The sequence below is a fragment of the Austrofundulus limnaeus genome, unplaced genomic scaffold (genome assembly GCF_001266775.1).
Source record: "Austrofundulus limnaeus strain Quisiro unplaced genomic scaffold, Austrofundulus_limnaeus-1.0 Scaffold45, whole genome shotgun sequence".
Lineage (NCBI taxonomy): Eukaryota > Metazoa > Chordata > Actinopteri > Cyprinodontiformes > Rivulidae > Austrofundulus > Austrofundulus limnaeus.
The window spans coordinates 1611917-1629806 of record NW_013952447.1 but is presented as its reverse complement, the minus strand read 5'-3'; the positions used below and the strand labels follow the sequence as shown (position 1 = coordinate 1629806).

At 36.3% G+C, this 17890-nt stretch overlaps 4 protein-coding genes across 5 annotated transcripts in view; all 4 read left to right on the top strand.

Annotated features, from left to right (window-relative positions):
• Positions 1 to 4919, top strand: part of sparcl1 (SPARC-like 1) — an 8047-nt gene extending 3128 nt beyond the window's left edge. Inside the window, exons 5-11 of the mRNA XM_014007874.1 lie at positions 323 to 431; positions 1511 to 1632; positions 1698 to 1818; positions 1895 to 2031; positions 2216 to 2364; positions 2595 to 2743; positions 3188 to 4919. Of these exons, the coding sequence (XP_013863328.1) occupies positions 323 to 431; positions 1511 to 1632; positions 1698 to 1818; positions 1895 to 2031; positions 2216 to 2364; positions 2595 to 2743; positions 3188 to 3216 (816 nt within the window). The 3' untranslated portion in view covers positions 3217 to 4919. The remainder of the gene's footprint in view (positions 1 to 322; positions 432 to 1510; positions 1633 to 1697; positions 1819 to 1894; positions 2032 to 2215; positions 2365 to 2594; positions 2744 to 3187) is intronic.
• A 2580-nt stretch (positions 4920 to 7499) lies between these two features.
• Positions 7500 to 9810, top strand: scpp9 (secretory calcium-binding phosphoprotein 9). Of its 2 annotated transcripts, XM_014007832.1 has the most exons (12): positions 7500 to 7592; positions 7668 to 7682; positions 7792 to 7911; positions 8316 to 8387; positions 8473 to 8541; positions 8748 to 8786; positions 8890 to 8928; positions 9035 to 9073; positions 9158 to 9196; positions 9282 to 9347; positions 9417 to 9467; positions 9597 to 9810. In XM_014007832.1, exons 1-12 carry the CDS (start codon positions 7548 to 7550, stop codon positions 9666 to 9668), a joined length of 666 nt encoding a protein of 221 aa, XP_013863286.1. In that variant the 5' UTR covers positions 7500 to 7547; the 3' UTR covers positions 9669 to 9810. The 2 variants fall into 2 exon arrangements, with proteins under 2 accessions (XP_013863286.1, XP_013863287.1); XM_014007833.1 differs by lacking the exon at positions 9158 to 9196.
• Positions 9811 to 12157: 2347 nt separating this feature from the next.
• On the top strand, positions 12158 to 14822 carry odam (odontogenic, ameloblast associated). Its single transcript, XM_014007831.1, has 10 exons — positions 12158 to 12204; positions 12309 to 12374; positions 12476 to 12505; positions 12590 to 12637; positions 12741 to 12989; positions 13080 to 13136; positions 13598 to 13708; positions 14286 to 14318; positions 14445 to 14528; positions 14660 to 14822. The coding sequence occupies exons 1-10, from the start codon at positions 12202 to 12204 to the stop codon at positions 14693 to 14695; spliced, it is 717 nt and encodes a 238-aa protein (XP_013863285.1). The 5' UTR covers positions 12158 to 12201; the 3' UTR covers positions 14696 to 14822.
• Positions 14823 to 16214: 1392 nt separating this feature from the next.
• Positions 16215 to 17347, top strand: LOC106517119 (integumentary mucin C.1; the record flags this gene model as incomplete). The annotated part of the gene is given in 4 exon segments (XM_014007830.1): positions 16215 to 16221; positions 16285 to 16388; positions 17047 to 17100; positions 17184 to 17347. Coding segments are annotated over 3 exon segments (275 nt in total), but the record flags the coding sequence as incomplete, so codon positions are not given.
• Positions 17348 to 17890: the final 543 nt, after the last annotated feature.

Here is a 17890-nt window from a genome sequence, read left to right as displayed (position 1 = left end):
ATATATATAACAGAAAGAAAGAAAACAAATGAAAATACAATAGTTTGGAAATAACACTATATAGAATTACAAACATTTCTCTTAAAGTCAGCAAACGCATAAAGAAAAAAACGGAGTCCCTAGAACTGAGTCCTGTGGGACAACGTCAGACTGTGGAGAGACATCAAACAGAAAGCTGAGGACCATGTGACCAAAACACAGATGTTTCTGCAATCATGGATGTCACTGAGGCCAGAATGTGACATTTCTAGAATTTCATTTTTTGCATAGAGTCAAATCTGTTAATATTTGTTTTACAATATGTATATATTTGTTGTTCCAGGGTGCGTTAGTAGGCGTGAATCCTGTACAGATTAGAGCTTCAGTGGATTTGTATCCCAGTTCCAGGTCCGCTTTTGGCAGAGACGAACATCTCATAAAGACTCTGACAGGTTGGTGTTAATTTTTTTTTTTGGATTAAGTCCGCTACTGAGGAACTGGAGTTATAAACTATCAAGCAGAAAATGAAAGTAGCCATACATTTAAGTCTATGCATTGCTTAAACGTGAGAAATTATAATCAAGGACTTAAAAAGACAAACAAGTAGTTGACAGCTACAGCGGTAAGATTATCATTGTTAGAGTAACCTAGGTAAAGTTAACTCTAAATGAAAAATAAAAACTTTTAGCACCATAAATACACAAAGAAATACACGAAACAACCAGAAAATGCAACAGGAATAAATACACCAAATTTTATTCATGAAGCAGAATCTAATTGGATGAGAAAATTTGATGCTCGCAGCAGAAGAGTAACATTTCGTGATGGGTGACTTCTTCTGTGGAATTTTGCTAAACAAGTTTTTACAATAAAAAATGGATGGCATCTGTACACACTGTCTGTCATCTTTGCATTTAAATAAATTAGACCTCAGCCAATTGTTTATTTAAATGAACTTAGGGTTAGGGTTTAGTCAGGGTTTATGATCTAATTTTCTTCTTATGGATTGTAGAAACTTTTAGTAAATCCCTAATAAAGTTTCAGGGTGTAATGCCATGGTTGGTGGACTTTGACCAAAGCAAAAATAAAATAAAAAATAAAATTAAATAAAATTAAATAAAATTAAAAAATACAATAAAATAAAAATATTGGGGAAAAAAAGAAAATATATGTTCTGAATGAACTCCTCCCATCCTCTCTGGTCAGCAGTGTTTATACTTACTAATGTCCTGTCCCAACAGACTCACAGGGGAATTTGCTGACTGGATCATTTTGTTAAAACTTCTGCATGAATAGTGCCCACACTGCTTCACAGTCACAACCAAAACACAGCTCTGCAGGCTTAAGGAGTGAATAAGAGAGATCAAGTTGAATGTAATCACAGCACCAGCTCTAATGGTAGAAGAATGTAGAGGATGATGTGATGTGGTTGTAGTTCTTAATAGAAAGAAAAATAAAATAACTAAACCAGTCAAGTTTATTATTATTATTTTGATATAAAAATCTTTGTGTTGTTTGTCTGTTTTGTTAGATCCGTGTGACAATTTCCGTTGTAAGCGTGGAAAAACCTGTAAACTCGACGCAGATGGGAAGCCAGGTTGTGTGTGTCAACAACCATCAGAATGTCCACCCAGCATTAACGAGTTTGATCATGTAAGTATGTGATAACATTTGAAGTGAAGCGCTTCAGCTCTGCTCATATTTTTGTTTTCTTTCAGGTTTGTGGGACAGACAACAAAACGTACGACACGTCATGTGAGCTCTTTGCTACCAAATGCAACTTGGAGGGCACCAAGCGAGGCCACAAACTTCATTTGGACTACACTGGCCCATGCAAATGTAATTTACACAGACTGCATGGTTCAAAAAAACACCTGGTTCCAGAGAAAAACTTTAACCGTCTTCTCTCTCACAGTGTTACTTCCATGTGTGGAAAACGAGCTGGTCCAGTTTCCTCTTCGAATGAGGGACTGGCTGAAAAATGTGCTGCTGCAGCTTTATGAGCATGACTCTATGAACCCTGGATTCCTCACCCCGAAACAACGATTTAGAGTAAGACTCAAAACCTGAAAAAGAAGATTCCCATTATATCTCAATGTCAAAAGGACCATTTGTAAAATATTTTTGTTCTCATGCTTGTTTGAAGGTGAATAGGAGTAGATTCACATGCTTATTTTCAGTGTTTTCAAGACAAAYCCAGTCAATTTGTGTGTGTGTTTTTTTATTGTAATCTAAGGTGAAGAAAATCTTTGAGAATGAGAGGCGCCTTCATGCTGGAGATCACCCAGTTGAGCTTCTTGCACAGGACTTTGAGAAGAACTACAACATGTACATCTATCCGGTGCACTGGCAGTTTGCTCAGCTGGACCAACATCCATCTGACAGGTACATTCAATTCAATTTACGAGATACTGAAACTGCAGCTTTTAGACACCATTTTAAAGAACAAAACAACTGCTTCCACTAAAATTCATTCTTTGGATTCTTCTACCTAAACTCGACTTCCACCCTTGTAAATAAAGAGAACTTTACCTGTTGCCTTACACTAAGAACAACCTGGGTTTGACTTTCAGCTTCAACTATTTTCTTAACTGACTTGTGGCTCGTCTGTGCAGGTTCTTGTCTCACTCAGAGTTGGCCCCGCTCAGGGTCCCTCTGGTGCCGATGGAGCATTGCACCTCTCTTTTTTTCCAGGAGTGTGATGCTGACAAGGACAAACAGGTGTCCTTTAAAGAGTGGACCTCATGCTTTGGTATCAAAGACGGTGAGAGCAGCTTTATGTCTTGTATGTTGACTAATCTTGTGTATATGTCTGTGTCAAAATGGTTTTAGGTGTTATATGAATATTGTTATGTTTTGTCAGTTGGACCCCAGGAAGATTAGTCACCACTTYAGTGGAAACTAATGGGAATCCTAATAAATAAAAATATAAACACGTCTTAAACTCAGTTCTTTAATGAGAGTTAAAATCCCAAACAAAATTTGTTCTTATTATTGCAAGAAACTTCCCAAATATGTGAAGTAATGTTTTCAACAACAGATCTGAAGTTATGAAAAAAAAACAGTGATGAAAATAACAAAATAAAAGTATGCTATGATCAAATACATTTGCATTTTCAAACTTCTTCTCATTTAACAGACAATTGATATAAAATGTTACAAACAAATGAATTTTCCTCACTTTTTTGTTTTATTTTTCTCTCCACAGACGATATGGACGTCAACCTGCTCTTTTGAGATTCACCTTGTTCCTAATCTCCTACACAAGCGTTGGGAAACCTATAATAGAAGCCTTCATAAATAATCTTTTTTTTTCACACAAATCACAATACAAGTTCAGAAACTAACTGTGCCTCCTGCTATAACAGACAAGTGTTATCAGTCCGGTTATCTTGTGCTAGATCAATCTTTAGCTTTTAAATGAGAGATTTGTGACTCTGATTTAATAAGTAGAATTGTTTACTAGAATAATATACTTTTAGCCAGTTTTAATAATGTATTTCATACTGAGGTAAAAGTCTACAACAAATTAATAAAGACTATGTTGTAAAATTTGCAATATTTAGAACAATGTATCTATTAGTTTATAAATCATATAATTTTATGTTATTTCAAATCCTTGTGTTTTTCCACTGATCTAAATCAGTAACTGTGTTTCTTGTATCAAATGCTTAACATGTCGACTCATTTTACATTTTTTTTAAAATCCATGTCAAAGAACTTTAAATTGTAACAAAAGATARCTCTGTGCACCCTGTTGTTGATGAAAAACTGATTTTTTTATGTTGTCAAATAAAGTCAAGACATTATTTTCCCCATTGGACACCAAAATAACKTTGGAAACTTTATTTTGTTGTGTTTTTTTAAGTTCCTGAGCACCTTTATGACTTGAATACATGCCCGTTGCAACAATAGGTATGAAAATGCAAGTCACTCACGTGTGGTTTGGGTTGGCCACTTGATCCTGAATAATGGGCCTCTGTAAGACAACAATAGCTKGCAGCCAAGTCATGATGATTACAGTGACTTGTTGTTTTCAGATAAAGTGTAGGATTGTGATTGGACGTTTCTGCTCGATCACTGAAGTGGACTCTCTGTATATAAGTGCAGAATGAGGCGGCTGTTCACCTACTGACCTTCTGCTGTCACTGAAATAAAACATGTACTGCATACTGTGGGTTATTTTTCAGGCTCTGGCTCTTGTGGTGGAGGGTGGCGTGTCTTCAGGGAGTGCTGAGGCTCTTCTCAAAGGGGGAGCCAAAAATAATGGAGGTGGAGGAGGAGCAGCAGGGGCTGCCGGTAACGTTGCCAATGCTGGGGCTCTGAATGGAGTTCCGCTGGCCGGAGGGGCCGTGGTGGCACGCTTGGTGCAACTTGGCGGGTCGTTGTTTATCCAGCCAGTGGGGAACCCTGTGGGYCAGGCTCCGGCTCAGCAGTTGATTCCCCTTTCGGCTTTTCTTTTGGGGCAGGCAGGTGGAGCCACGGGGAATCTGCAGGGGCAGATGGCCCAGCAAGCTGGAGGTGGGCAAGTGATGCTGCTCAGTGTCGTGCCCCAGAATAATGCTGGAGTGGCCCCTCAGCCTCCCATGCTGTCTCCAGGCCAAGTGCAGCTGATCCCCATTGCTGGGCCAAATAATCAACAACAGCTGGGTGTTGCTGGCGGTGCTGGGAATGCAAGAGGAATACTGAGGTTCCAGCGTTCAGTGGCAGCTCGTCTCAGGAGGACACAGTCTCCACTAACGAAAGCTGCAGCTGCTCAAGAGGAGGAAGAATGCTCTGGGATGGACACCGAGGAAAACAACTGAGAAGATACGACGCAGTCGTGACAGATGATTTATTCCACCTCCCTACTCAAAGACCCTGCCTCGTAGTACTTTCCAGACTTTAGTCTCAGTCAAACATTGTCATTCTGACTAATAATCAATAAATGATTGAATTTGTTACGGCTGACACTTTGTTGATTCTTTTGTTAAAACGCCTACATCATCTGTGCCCAAATATACATATACTGTATATCCAAGCCTACAAAACACCAAATAAAAACAACTATTATTATAGTGTGTTTTCTAAGATTGCTGTTATTTTAATCTGGAGACTGATGGAAAAATACACAAGGTTCTATTTACGCTTTAGTGCCAGCTTGCAGCATAGTAATTTGGGGCTCTAAACTTGAACAACATCCGAAATTCTTTGCATCATTGCTCAATTCTTGGAGTGATTAATTGCAGCTAATGAAAGTCATTCTACAATACAAAGCATGTATTAACATCTCATCTATCTACATGTATAAAAGCATTCAGTTAAATTTATAATATGAAATATCATTTCTCTCAGCATAAAAGCCAAACAAGAAAAAGTTTTCTAAATTTAAGACACATGACAGTGTATAATTAGACCTCCAGACCAGACATCCCACATGGTGTTTACCTGGTTTGCTGTGGCCCGCTCAGTCAGCAGCAGAGAAACCATTCCCAGACAACCTCAGAGTGAGAAAAACACGAGACAGTGACCCAGGGAACAAATTTAATGTTTCCTAAACATGTTGAGAAAAAAAGGCAGCTTTAACATGACATACTGGGTCTGCATCTTTGTATTAAGCATTTGTTGCTGACAAAATAGAACAMAATTACTTCAAATGATAATAATAATAAAAAAAATATTAGAAGGCAAATGTCTTAAAAATACAAAAATTAGAAACTATTCTATAGTGAATAACAAAGTAGTTTTAATTTGCTTCTTTTAAGAGGGGCACCTTTCCTGTCATATTAAATTACATAAGTTTCAAAATAATCAGAAAGAATTTGTCTCTCAGGTGGCCATAGACTTAATGCAATAAAAACACAAATTTGACTATTATGGTACTCACGTTTGTTGTTAGTAGTACATCTGGATTATGTTGTAAAAACTAAGTTTTATTGACACTGAACATCAGGCTCTCTTCTGGACTTTTTGATGCAGGGATCAGTCAGGTCAACTCAGCTTTCCAACTTGCTGGAAATTTGTCTGAAAGGCTTTTTGTCAAAAAGCAAAATGAGAACAAACATGGATAAGACTAGTTTAAAACTTAAATTAGCTACTTTTGAGACTATTTTTCTTATGAACATCTCATCACTTTTTCTGAGCTGAGCTGCTGCCTGCCATGAAATGAGTAGTAGTTTTATACTAAACCTTTGTCAATCTTCAGCTGAAATTGGTTTTACAAAAGGCTATGGACGTTATGGTTTATAAAGTTATAATGATGATGCACAACTGTTTGTAGCTAACAGAGTTATGGTCAATAACCAGCTTGTTGGCTGCAATTAGCCTGTCGGCAAAACAATGATGAGATCAATAGTAGATAATGACTGACATTTAGAGAAGAGAACAAATTTGTTTGTACCCTTTCTTGGAAAAGAGAAAGTACCCCACTGAAATACCTTGAAACTGACAAAAGTGATAAAAAACAAACAAAATTAAGGATACTGAAAATCATACACTGCTTTTGAATTTTAGTCCAACAGAAACAAAACAATGAAACTAACAAATATGGTACTTATTACTTATTATTTTTTGCACATGYTGAAGCAATCAAACATTTTTTGCAGTTTACTGCTGTATAGTTGGGTATGCACACCTTCACAGTCTCTGTATCCGTAGCATGACTCACCCCAACAACTTGACAGAAACAACTGACCAATCAAGCAATTTTTACAGAAAATAAAAAATAAAAAACCCCAGTTAAATACACATAATTATTACTGCACTGTTTTACTGTTTTTTTGTTTTCATTAAGTATCACTGGAACAAAGCTTTCAAATTATTTAAGTGACCACTGCAGGTTTCCTTTCCTTAACAGAGAAATGCAAGCATTTATCCATGTCTGCACTGTGTTGTTATTGTTTTTTTTTAAGTGAAACAGTGTACCCTTTTTATTTATGTTGCATTTTAGTGGGAGCATGACAACTTTTCCAAGCTATTAAGTTTTTCTCCAGTAATCACACTCTAGAAAAGAAGAAACTCACTATGTAAGTTTTCTGATACCACTAAAAAAAATCTCATTCATTTCATCGTCTGCTTTGTTGCACATACAGTAATGTTTGATTTGACTGCACAAGCACACRTACATATGTTTTTCATGCTCTGATCCACAAAAGCACTCAGCGGTGATGTCAGTTGTTTGCCTCCTGCGACCACAACCAGCAGCATTTAAGGGTTTCTGACTGGTTTTAAGCTGGTAGCTTCCACAGACCTCCGCAGACTCATTCTGAGACTGAATCACTCTGTTGTCATCTGTGGTCCTTTGGTTGCACAGAGAACAATGAGAAAAGACAGAAATGTGGTGAAAATTGCCCAAATAGGCAGCGCATGGATTTACAGATCTTTTCAAATCTATTGCTCAGATTGATGGTGTCATATCACCTGTTCTTATGACAAACAGGTGACAAATACAGAATGTAAAAAAAGCGTTCTTGTCTCTAATTGGCTCAAAATAATCTCTGAGGCTGTTAAAAAGGTGTTGTCAATGCAGAGAGTTACAGATTTTCTGACATTTGAAGAAAGAGTGTTTTTCATCGGTTACGAGCTGCAATATGAAGTTTCTTCTCTTCACGGCATTTGTTGCAACTMTTTCCTGTGTGAGTACTGTTTATCTTTTTGATCAGGTTTTATGTTCACTGTCATTTAACATTCTGCCTTTTCATTTTTTGCAGGCCAATGCAGGCAAGGTAAGAAAAAACCCATGAGGTTTCGCAGGCTTTAAAGAATAATATAAATTAGATTACAGACAATTACTACAGAAAAAAAAAAGAAAAAAACTTTCCTGTTTTTTTGCAGACAGCAAGGCTGCTGGCAGCTATGAATGCTGGGATGCTCAATGGGATGATGGCTGGAGGTCTGAACCCATTGGTAGCTGGTGGTGGAGTTGGTTTAATTGGGCAGCCCCAGTTTGCTCAGGTGAATCCAACAGATCATATGTTGGGCAGTCAACATGAGAACAYCTGTGCCATACCTTCTCTCATGGGCTTATACAGAACTTTATAAGTCAGCTTAGCTCAGCTGGTTAGAGCATGGAGCTAATAATGTCAAGGTGGTGGGTTCAATCCTTTTACAGGCCAGAAAAGTACATTGTAGGGCAGCTGATGTGAGACTGAGAAGCTGCAAGTTTAGTTTCCTGCCGTGTCCTTGAGCAAGACATTTATGTGCTACTGCTACAAATGCAGATTACATAGCTCCCTGCAGCTTCACGTCAGGATATCTGGTGTGGATTATTTGCAGAACACACATTTTGTRATAGTATAGGAATATGTAATGATGGCCATACTGTATATAACACTTATGCATGTTTTATCTGATCACAGTTTGTTCCTGGACTTCCTGCTTTAGCTCTCCGACCTCCTGTTGCTAACATGTTCCCTGCAGCCRTCAATGCGGTCAGTGCTACTGCGACAACTCAAAAACGACAAGCATGCTCAGCTTTTTAAAAATAAAAACTTACTTATTGTCTTTCTCTTTTAGTACCAGGTTCCTTTCGTGGGTGTTCCTCAAATGGCTCAATTGCCTCCTCCTCCTCAGCAACCTCAGATGGTAAAAACTAACTTGTCTGAATCTGCCTTTAAAACTGATTAATAGAGATGTAAAGGTACACAAGTTAGGTATGAAGCTTTGGGGAAAAAAACGCTAAATACTAGGTTCACTTTCAGTAAATATAAACTGACTATACCAGCAGAAGCTCAGACATAACAAACCAAAACCAAAATCCAACATCAGTATTTTATTGTATCTTTGTTCAGGGGATGGCAGGTGGAGCCATGCAACAACAATTTCCAATGGTAAACCTCTCATTTCTCTAACAACATTTTGTAGTTTTTTTATTTTTACTTTTAGAAATGTAACAAATCATTTGGAAACATTTTTTTTCTTTTTCTCAATCAGGGGGTGATGGGTGGAGCCATGCAACAACAACTTCCAATGGTTAACCTCTCATTTCTCTTTTATTTTGTAGTTTTTTTTATCATTATTATTATTTTAGAAATGTAACAAATCATTTAGAAACACTTTTTTTCTTTTTCTCTATCAGGGGATGATGGGTGGAGCCATGCAGCAGCAGCCTCAGATGGTAATGTTTTATATTAGTTAACAAAACCACTTTGCATTTCTTGCAACTTACAAAATCACCAGTGAATTTGTTGTTTTTATTCAGGGGGTGGCAGGTGGAGTCATGCAGCAGCAGCCTCAGATGGTAACGTTTTATTTCTTAAACATCAGTCTTAGCATTTCTAGAAACTTTTAAGAAACTCACCAGTGAGTTTGTTGTTTTCGTTCAGGGGATGGCAGGTGGAGCCATGCAGCCGCAGCCTCCTGTTCAGCCAGATCCTCTCAGGAGATTCAGGGTATGGATCTATTTTTACAGTGTGAGTCCCATTTAAACAGACTAAACATTTTTCCTTGTGYATCTTTAGCGACAGGTTGTGAAATCAGCAGGCACTGAAAAGTCCAGTGTGGACACACAGGTGAGACAATTTTTGCAATCATCTAAAAATTTTAAAAAAGATCACAAAAGCTGTCTTTAATTTGTTAATTTATTTTATAGTATGTGAAATGTTTTCATTAATTACCTTGTTATCCTAATGTGTTCACAGATTCCAGTTCCCACTGAGTCAGCAACAACCAATCCTCCATGTGACAACAACATTTATCCTGAGGCGAATTGAGTTCATCCTGTTAAAATGTCCCAGTGTTCACGGTGCCAGGAGGCTTGTCTCATAGTTTGCACTATGTTTCTGCAACTTCAACCGCAATAAAATTGGTTCATAATGTCACAAAATTGATTTTGAATAAAAAGTTACACTAAAATCCCAAATGTTTTTTTTCTGCTTATACACATTAAGAAATATGTTTTCTAATCATAGTTATTTCATCAGCTTATGGTTTTGCCCAAGATAAAATTACAGTAGACCTCTGYTGCCATCTAAAGGATAATGAGTGGACTGGGAGGTAAAAGCTTAAAGGAAGTCAAAAAGGTGATATTTTTTTTCTTGGCTGCTCCTGTCCCCAGGGGTCACCACAAGTGGGCAAACTTGCATTAAGATAGATTGCTTTTTGCATTAAGATAGCTTTTTTTTTACTTTTAATTATTTTTATTTTGACTATCTCACCAAGGTCCTGTCCTCATTTAGTTGCAGATGTTTGTGAAAGACTTACTTCATGCAGAAGAATTAAAAGCTACTCAGGATTTTGGTCATTTTAAATGCAATCTAATAGTTTTTGTTTCCTTTCTTAGTTCCGTGCTTTCACACAGTCTTGTTTAGCAGATCTACAATTATTTCCACCTAAAAACTCGACTTACAGACTCACACCATCAATTGAGAGACATTAAACAGGGGTACTATGTCATTCAATCCAGTAAATTCAGATGTGTATTGATTTTAAAATTAGGGCTGTGAAATTAATCGAGTTAACTCATATTGATTGATTTTAGTGCTGGGCATAGATTAAAAATTTTAATCACAATTAGTTGTGATTAATCTAACTTTTTTATTTTTTTATTTTTTACAATCACTTTACTATGGCAGAATTTGTAGGTTTGTATAATGCACTCCATATCAGTGCATGCCAGGTCATGTTTGTAAATGAGAAGTGGTTCACAAACAGTTTACCTGGATAAATAAAGGTTAATAAAATAAAAACTCAGTTTTGCTGATAACTGCTTTAAGTGGTACTCATTTGGAATGAAAATCCTTGAATTCTTAATTTAACCTCATTATTCTGCACAAAATTTAACTGACTCAAATATGTTTGGAGCATTTTTAGGTCCTGTTTTATATTCAAAAAAWWMWKKYYWARSMWWWTTTTTTCTAAATAAAAACATTAAAAACTAATTAATAACTCAAGTAATTTATTTCATCAATATGCAATAGAAATGTATWTTAAATTTAAGATTAATCATGATTAATTCACAGCTAATTTGGGATTAATCAGATTAAAAATATTAAYTATTTGACAGCATTAGTTAAAATATGAAGAAATGCTGCATTGGGAAAACAGAGTACAACAAAATTACGCTGCGTTTGTCTGCTCAAAACAGGTTTTTATATTTTTAACATGATAAAAAACTGATTATTCTTTTTGAAGTATTGTGTGCAAATAGGGTTAGGCTTAGGGTAAGAACAGACTGAAATCAACTCAAAATGGAAACCCAGTGGGTTGGTTGGCTCTTTTGGCACCATAAATTTCACTCAGTGCTGCTGAAGTTAATGCAGTGTGTCAAGAATAAACTGCAGGACTTTCAGCACACAGTGAGTCCAGTATAAAAAATGAGATTAATGTTCCTTGAGAGTATGCATATCACCAGCCGCACCACATGCCAGGGTTTTAAAGGAAAAAAAAAACTCATGACATAAAAAGAAATCTCTTATGATGCCAGAAATTGCAGGATGAAATGGAGATGCTGTAAAGCTTTATTAAACATTTTTCAGTTACTTTCAAACTCAATCACTTGCTGTATATACCCAAAGCTGGTTGGTATACGTGCCAAACTACTGTATATATTGAACCATTCATTGATGTGGTAATTGCAACAAAAATAAATAAAAACTAAGGATTTTTATATAAAAAAACCTTTTACATCTAAAATAACTTTACCTGCTTGAAAAAGAGGTGTAGCTGTTGGCTTAACATGCTTTTCACCCATATTATAAATACCACTCAAGTAAAGTATTGTTAGTTTGCCAATTAAATACCAACATCAAGTCATGAACAATTCATGACAAATGTCTGATCCCGAGCKTCTTGCTCATGTAGAATTTTTTTTCTCATGCCTTGCCAAAATTCTTGTTGGTCCTAATGTCCCTAATTATACTTTTAAGTAYTAACACTGGCACATGTGCTGCATGCAATCAAACATCTACGGGTATTGTGCAAGCTTAAGTGACAAGTTATGGCAAGTACAAGTGTGAAAAAAGTGACAATTTGCAGATTTTGTCATTGCATGCTCAGTTTTAGATTAAGAATGTTTARCCACTCAAAGCGGAACACGATTTGATGTTCAGAGACATGACTTACACTTAATGACATGCTTAGTGTTGTGAGTGTCTGAGTCTGTTGTCATGAGGAACGTCTGTCATTCTGACCACATATTGTCTGGGTGGGATATTGGTGGACTATAACAACTCGCGCACGGAGAACTTAAAAGGCACCTGGACGAGGAGAGGAGACAGAAACAAGACGGGGAAGAAGTGAAGAGAAATGGTAAGACTTTGTAGTTTCTTGTGTCTCAAAAAAAAAGGAGTTTTTGAAGAGGCAAATATGAGAATTTATGAAACTTAAAAAAAACAAACATCTGGACTCTGCAGGAAATCATGAAGCAGCAAACAGTCCTCCTGTTCATCTGTTTAATCAGGTCAAGCTTCAGTTTACCAGTGAGTCGCTTCTTTTATTTGCTTACTTACACGTGCTGAAATATGCATTATATTTTATGACATACTAAATGTTTTTTCTATACATTTTCTTGATGTTGCAGATTGCACTTATTGCAAGCAACAGCAATGAGGTAAATTACAGTTAAAACTTTTTCTTGCTCAGTCACATTTCTTTTCACAGTGAAACTAATCAGTCTAAACCTTTTAATGTTCAGATCCTCAGGCTGAATGGATTGACTCTTGCAGCTCTTGGACAAACTCAGGTAAACAACTGCAGCTACTCAGATTATTAGGAGTTATGCTGCACTTTCTCTGTCAAATTGTCAAAAATAATCTCAAACTGAAACGWATGTTTTCCATCTCCAGGCCTCTTCCTTGTTCCCTCCGTTCCTTCTGCAACAGCAGACGCCTGAGGTGCTGCTCACCCCACAGGTGGTGAACCTGAACCCCCAAGTGGCAGGTCCTTTTGGCCCTCAGGGGCCACAACTGTTGCTCCCAAACCAGGGCAACCAGCTGACGCCTGTGCTTGTCCCCAACGGTCAGCAAGAGCAGCTTGGTCCTGCACAAGACCCCAACAATCCCAATGTTCCTCAGCAGACCCCAAACACTGMGCAGGTACCAAACCAGATTACACTGCTTATCAGCACAACTGATGATGACCACAGGGAGGAGCTAATCTTTATTAYTTTTTAATCTTTTTATTAGATGTATCCACAGTTTCAGTACCCGTCCTTTGGATATCCTCAGCTTTACAGGCAACAGGTATGAAGTCAAACATGCAGAAGTGTTTGCAAAATCTTAATTTGTTAGTTTCTAGTTTTATGCATAAGCATTGAAACAATTTATTATTATTATTCCATTGTTTCAATCTTGCTCATTTACAGTTTTGTCCTTGCTGGTTTTTTAAATAAAATGTGCAGCTTAATTGGGAATAGTGTTCCATGGCTTTTGGTATAAGTACGTAGTATGGCAAAAAATTAAATTAGTATAAATCAGCAAAAAAGTCTAATTGACAACATTAGGATTTTGATTAAACCAAAGGGGTTTAACTTTTTTTTCTTTTCTTTATTGTACCTTTTGCAGTTTATGAACTTATAGGTATTTTGCTACAACTCTGAATATATTTAAGTTGATGCTGGAGCATCATCACACAGCTGCACTGGCACTTTAAAAAAAAATCTTCAGAAATTCGATGAACTGTTTGTTTGTTTGTTTGACTCCAGGGCTACCCTTACTTTTATGGCTACCCTCAGCAGAGGAATACTGTGATGTTCCCCAACAACGGACAGCAGAATTTGGAAAGGACAACACAGCGACCACAACTCCCACTGCAGGTCACTTTTCATCAAGTTCGTTTTCCATAAAAGTATCTTCAACTATTTGATCMAAATAAAACAAACAAAATATGATTTTTAGTAAACACAGAGCGTTAATGAAACAGTGTAGTATACATATTTACTATAAAAATATTGTCAAAAAGGGACAAAAAGCTAATATAAAAGCAGTAAAAGTATTTGTATCATCATGAATCAAGTAGAAGAGCTCCTGCAGACAATGATGACTTAAAGTAGGACTTAATGATAATAACACAGCTGGATGCTGAGTCATGATGGTTTGGGTGAGGTGAGTGTGTTGTAATGACATCCGGGTGCCATTATAAAACCACTAGTCTGATTTCTCAGTGGACTGCTGACAGTGTTGACCACTAAACATGTGTTTTGTAATACTTGCGTGCAGTTTTAATTTGACAACACCATTACCGGTGGTAATAACTTTATTTAGTGACACTTTTGTAAACTCTTGTGATTTTTACTCTTCTATTATTGATATAATGCTTATGCTTTTTATCTAAAGAGGAGATCTATAAAAAATCTTTGTAATCTGATTTTCACATCATTTTGTCCATTTCAGCAAGCCTCAAAGCCGAAGCTACAGACAGAAAAAGTGAGTTATTCATTTTTTTCTTGATTTATTGCAGTAATCTGACACTGCAGAAAAAAAATGTGACATTTTATAAGTGCAGCAGTTTAAAACAATATCTAAATGCATCTAAATGGGTTTTTTTGTCAGACATGGGTAGCAGGAACACAGAAAGAGTCCACCACTGTTCCTCCTGATCCTCGAGGTGACACGACTGGCCCCAGGCCTGATGAGGTACGCTTTTAGACACATATAAAAATATTTTACAACATTTACATATTAAGTTTAGCAATGTGTGTTCGCCTTCACTAACAGGCATGGATCATGCTTAATTTATCACCTGCTTTTCACATTTTTTTCCCCAGGGTAACGGCAACTTTCCCTTCCTGTTTGAGCCTTAGCTGTCAGCTGAGAAGGAAAAGCATCTGCTGATGCAAAAATACCCAGGAGGGTGTTTGCTACAACCTAACTGAAACCCACTGTTTGCTTTCCTAAACGTGTTAAATAAACAATTTTGCCAGAAAAAAACGTTTCAAATCWATTTTTTTCTGGGGTCAAATTTGATCCCAATTTTACAACATTTTACTTTAATTGAAAGTTTTTTTTTTGGTCTATTGTAAGTAGTAAGTACCTTTATTTGAATAGCAGTTTTCACAGTGCACAGTCTGGGAGCGACAACCTAAAATGCTCTATCCCCATGTGTCTTTAGTCGGGATCGAGGATTGTTCTTTGTGACCAATTGTTATGATTATTCTCTTCATTTTATGTTGTAAAATATCTCAGTAGTGTTTTCCTTACCTTAAGATATTTTAAACACATTTTAAAAAATGTAAAAACTTAATTTGTAGCAGTTTTGTTTGGATTTATTTTCTGTCATTTTCTGACTAAAAGCAAACCACCTCAAACATAATCAAGAGAGCTAAATTAGCAAGCAGCGAAAATCATCTACAACATTCAGAAACAACTCATCTGTTATTTCTTAATAATATTTAATATTTGTTCATAATATATAGCATTAACATAAAATACTTTTGAGATGATCAGGAAGGCTATTGTAATGCAATGTGCAAAAAAAAAAGCAAATTTTAATGTGTGTTTCCTGTAAATCCACAGGTCTCAGATCAGAGGGATGTTTCACCAACCTATTAGAGATTAACCACAATTTTCTGGTGATCCTAACTTAAWTTTTCCTCAGTTTRGTTTCACAAAAGCAGTGACTCAAAATTTACTGTTGAAATCTTGTTGAAACCAAGATGCTAGGTGGAGCTAATCCTGATGTGGGTTTCCAACACCCAGTTAGGAGCCACTTGAACAGTGATGTCTTTGATTATCTGACATTAAAMTGCTGCAACAGCAAACCAGAGTTTGAGGGTAGTGGTGGTGGTACATACATGTTATATGATGATAGTTTGACTAAAAAGGAGTAAAAGCTGAACTTGCAATAATTGTTTTATCAACAGGTAAAATGAGTTATACTTATTGAATCTACTGATGCAAGAATTATTTGTSTAAAACAAGAGATGATGAGCAGAAATGCAAATGTCGTTGGGTGGATCACTCCCAAGTCATTTAGTCTGTAATACCAGAACCACAAATGTCCATAAGTTTTTTAACAGTCTACCAGATTATATTTTAATTAAGTGATCAATGTTATTTAGATTTCAGACAATAAGAATTTGGACATCCCATTCCTCATGAAGACCTTTTTTAGTGCAACATAATCCTGCTCAGGTGTGGTTTGTGTTTCTAAACATTCCTGCTCATTAGTCACATGTTGAAAGGCGAAGGTGGAATTTTTCCAAGTGAGTGCAATTTCCCAACAACTTGTTTCCAGGTTCTTTATAAAGGAGAAGTTCAACCTTCAGAATCACATTTCGACAAACTCTCCATCCGTGAGAAAGTTTACTGAAGCAGAGGAGACTTGACGGTAATTATAAAAAAAAATACGATGTCATATATTTTTTACTGAACTTTTTAATTGTTCTTTTAGGAAAATATGGTTTTTATTTTGTCCCAACAGGTGAGATCACTGAAACCATGCTGAAGGTAGCGCTTGTTCTCGGATGCCTCCTGAGCCTCACTGTGGCTCAACCTGTAAGTGCGACTTTATCAATATTAATTTAAAAAGTCATAATTCAAATCAGAAAARCTGGGATCATTAGAAAAATACAAACAAAGTGAAAATAGACCATTATTCTTAAACTGATTGTGATTACAGCATGCTGAATGAGTTGTTTTGTTTAATTTACTTAAATTCATATTTATTATTTCACAGTAAACATTTTGTTGGAAGACATCTCATGAAACATTAAAAGAGTAAAACTGTAATTCTTTCCACTCCCAACACTACCATTGTTATAGTTCTGTTAAATTTATTCACACGGTACAATATATTAGAAGAGTAATGCCCACCACACCTTTTTGAGTAATAAAATGAGCATCCCTTAAAGGAATACACTTCACTTGTAACTTAGATGCTAGTTTTTAGTTTTTGTGTTCACAAAGTTGATYAGCCTGTCTGAGGTGGCCAAATGAAATTATGTTGACTCCAAAAGTTTTTCAGTTGTACACTCACATCCAATGATGTCTTTCTAGAAGTTCAAAATATATTTAAATATATATAAAAATGTAAAATATTAAATTATTTTTTCACGTTTTCCAAAGTATTCTTGCTTTTATTTGTAGTCAGATGATACCAGTATTCTGAGTGTAATATAATAAATATTTCATTTTTTATGGCAATTTTCCATAGATGGAGCACCAGCGATTCGCCCGCTCTAGTGGCTCTGGTTCCAACTCAAATGAGGTAAGACTTTTCTGTGCTTTGTTAACAATTCAAACATGAACACTATGATGTTTCACTAACGCTATTTCTGCTTTTTCACACAGCGCMGGGGCGTAGGTTCAGTTTTGACCAATTCGTTGTTCCAGGCCTTGATAAACAAGTGGCTCAGTCAACTCACTTCTGCTACCACAACTACGGCTCCAACTACAACAACTACCACTCCAACTACAACCACCACCACTCCAACTACGACCACCACCACTCCAACTACGACCACCACCACTCCAACCACAACTACAACCACACCCACAACCACAACTGTACCTACAACCACAACTACCCCTAAAGCTGCTACATAACCATAAAGTCAAACATGACCTGCAAGAAATCAGTAAAAATAAAGCACTTCTGAATTAATCTTTGACATCAGTGCCGTTTTTAATGTTACATCAACAGTCTTTCTTTCTAAAGTGTAGTTTTAATCTATATTTTCCCATTTTTCTCCTTTAAACACAAGATCAAAATCTTATTGTGTTTATCTGCAAAATAATCATAAAAAAGTCAAACGTGTGGAACCTTTTTCTTAGACTACCTTTACAACCTCAGTTCCAATGAAGTTGGGAAGTTGTGTAAAACGTAAATAAAAACAGAATACAATGATTTGCTAATCATTTTCAAACTAAATTAAACTGAATACACTAAAAAGACAAGATATTTAATGTTCCAGCAGATAAACATTATTTTTTCATTTTTTTATTTTTCAAATAGTTACTCACTTTTTTATTTTTATGCCTGCAACACATTCCAATAA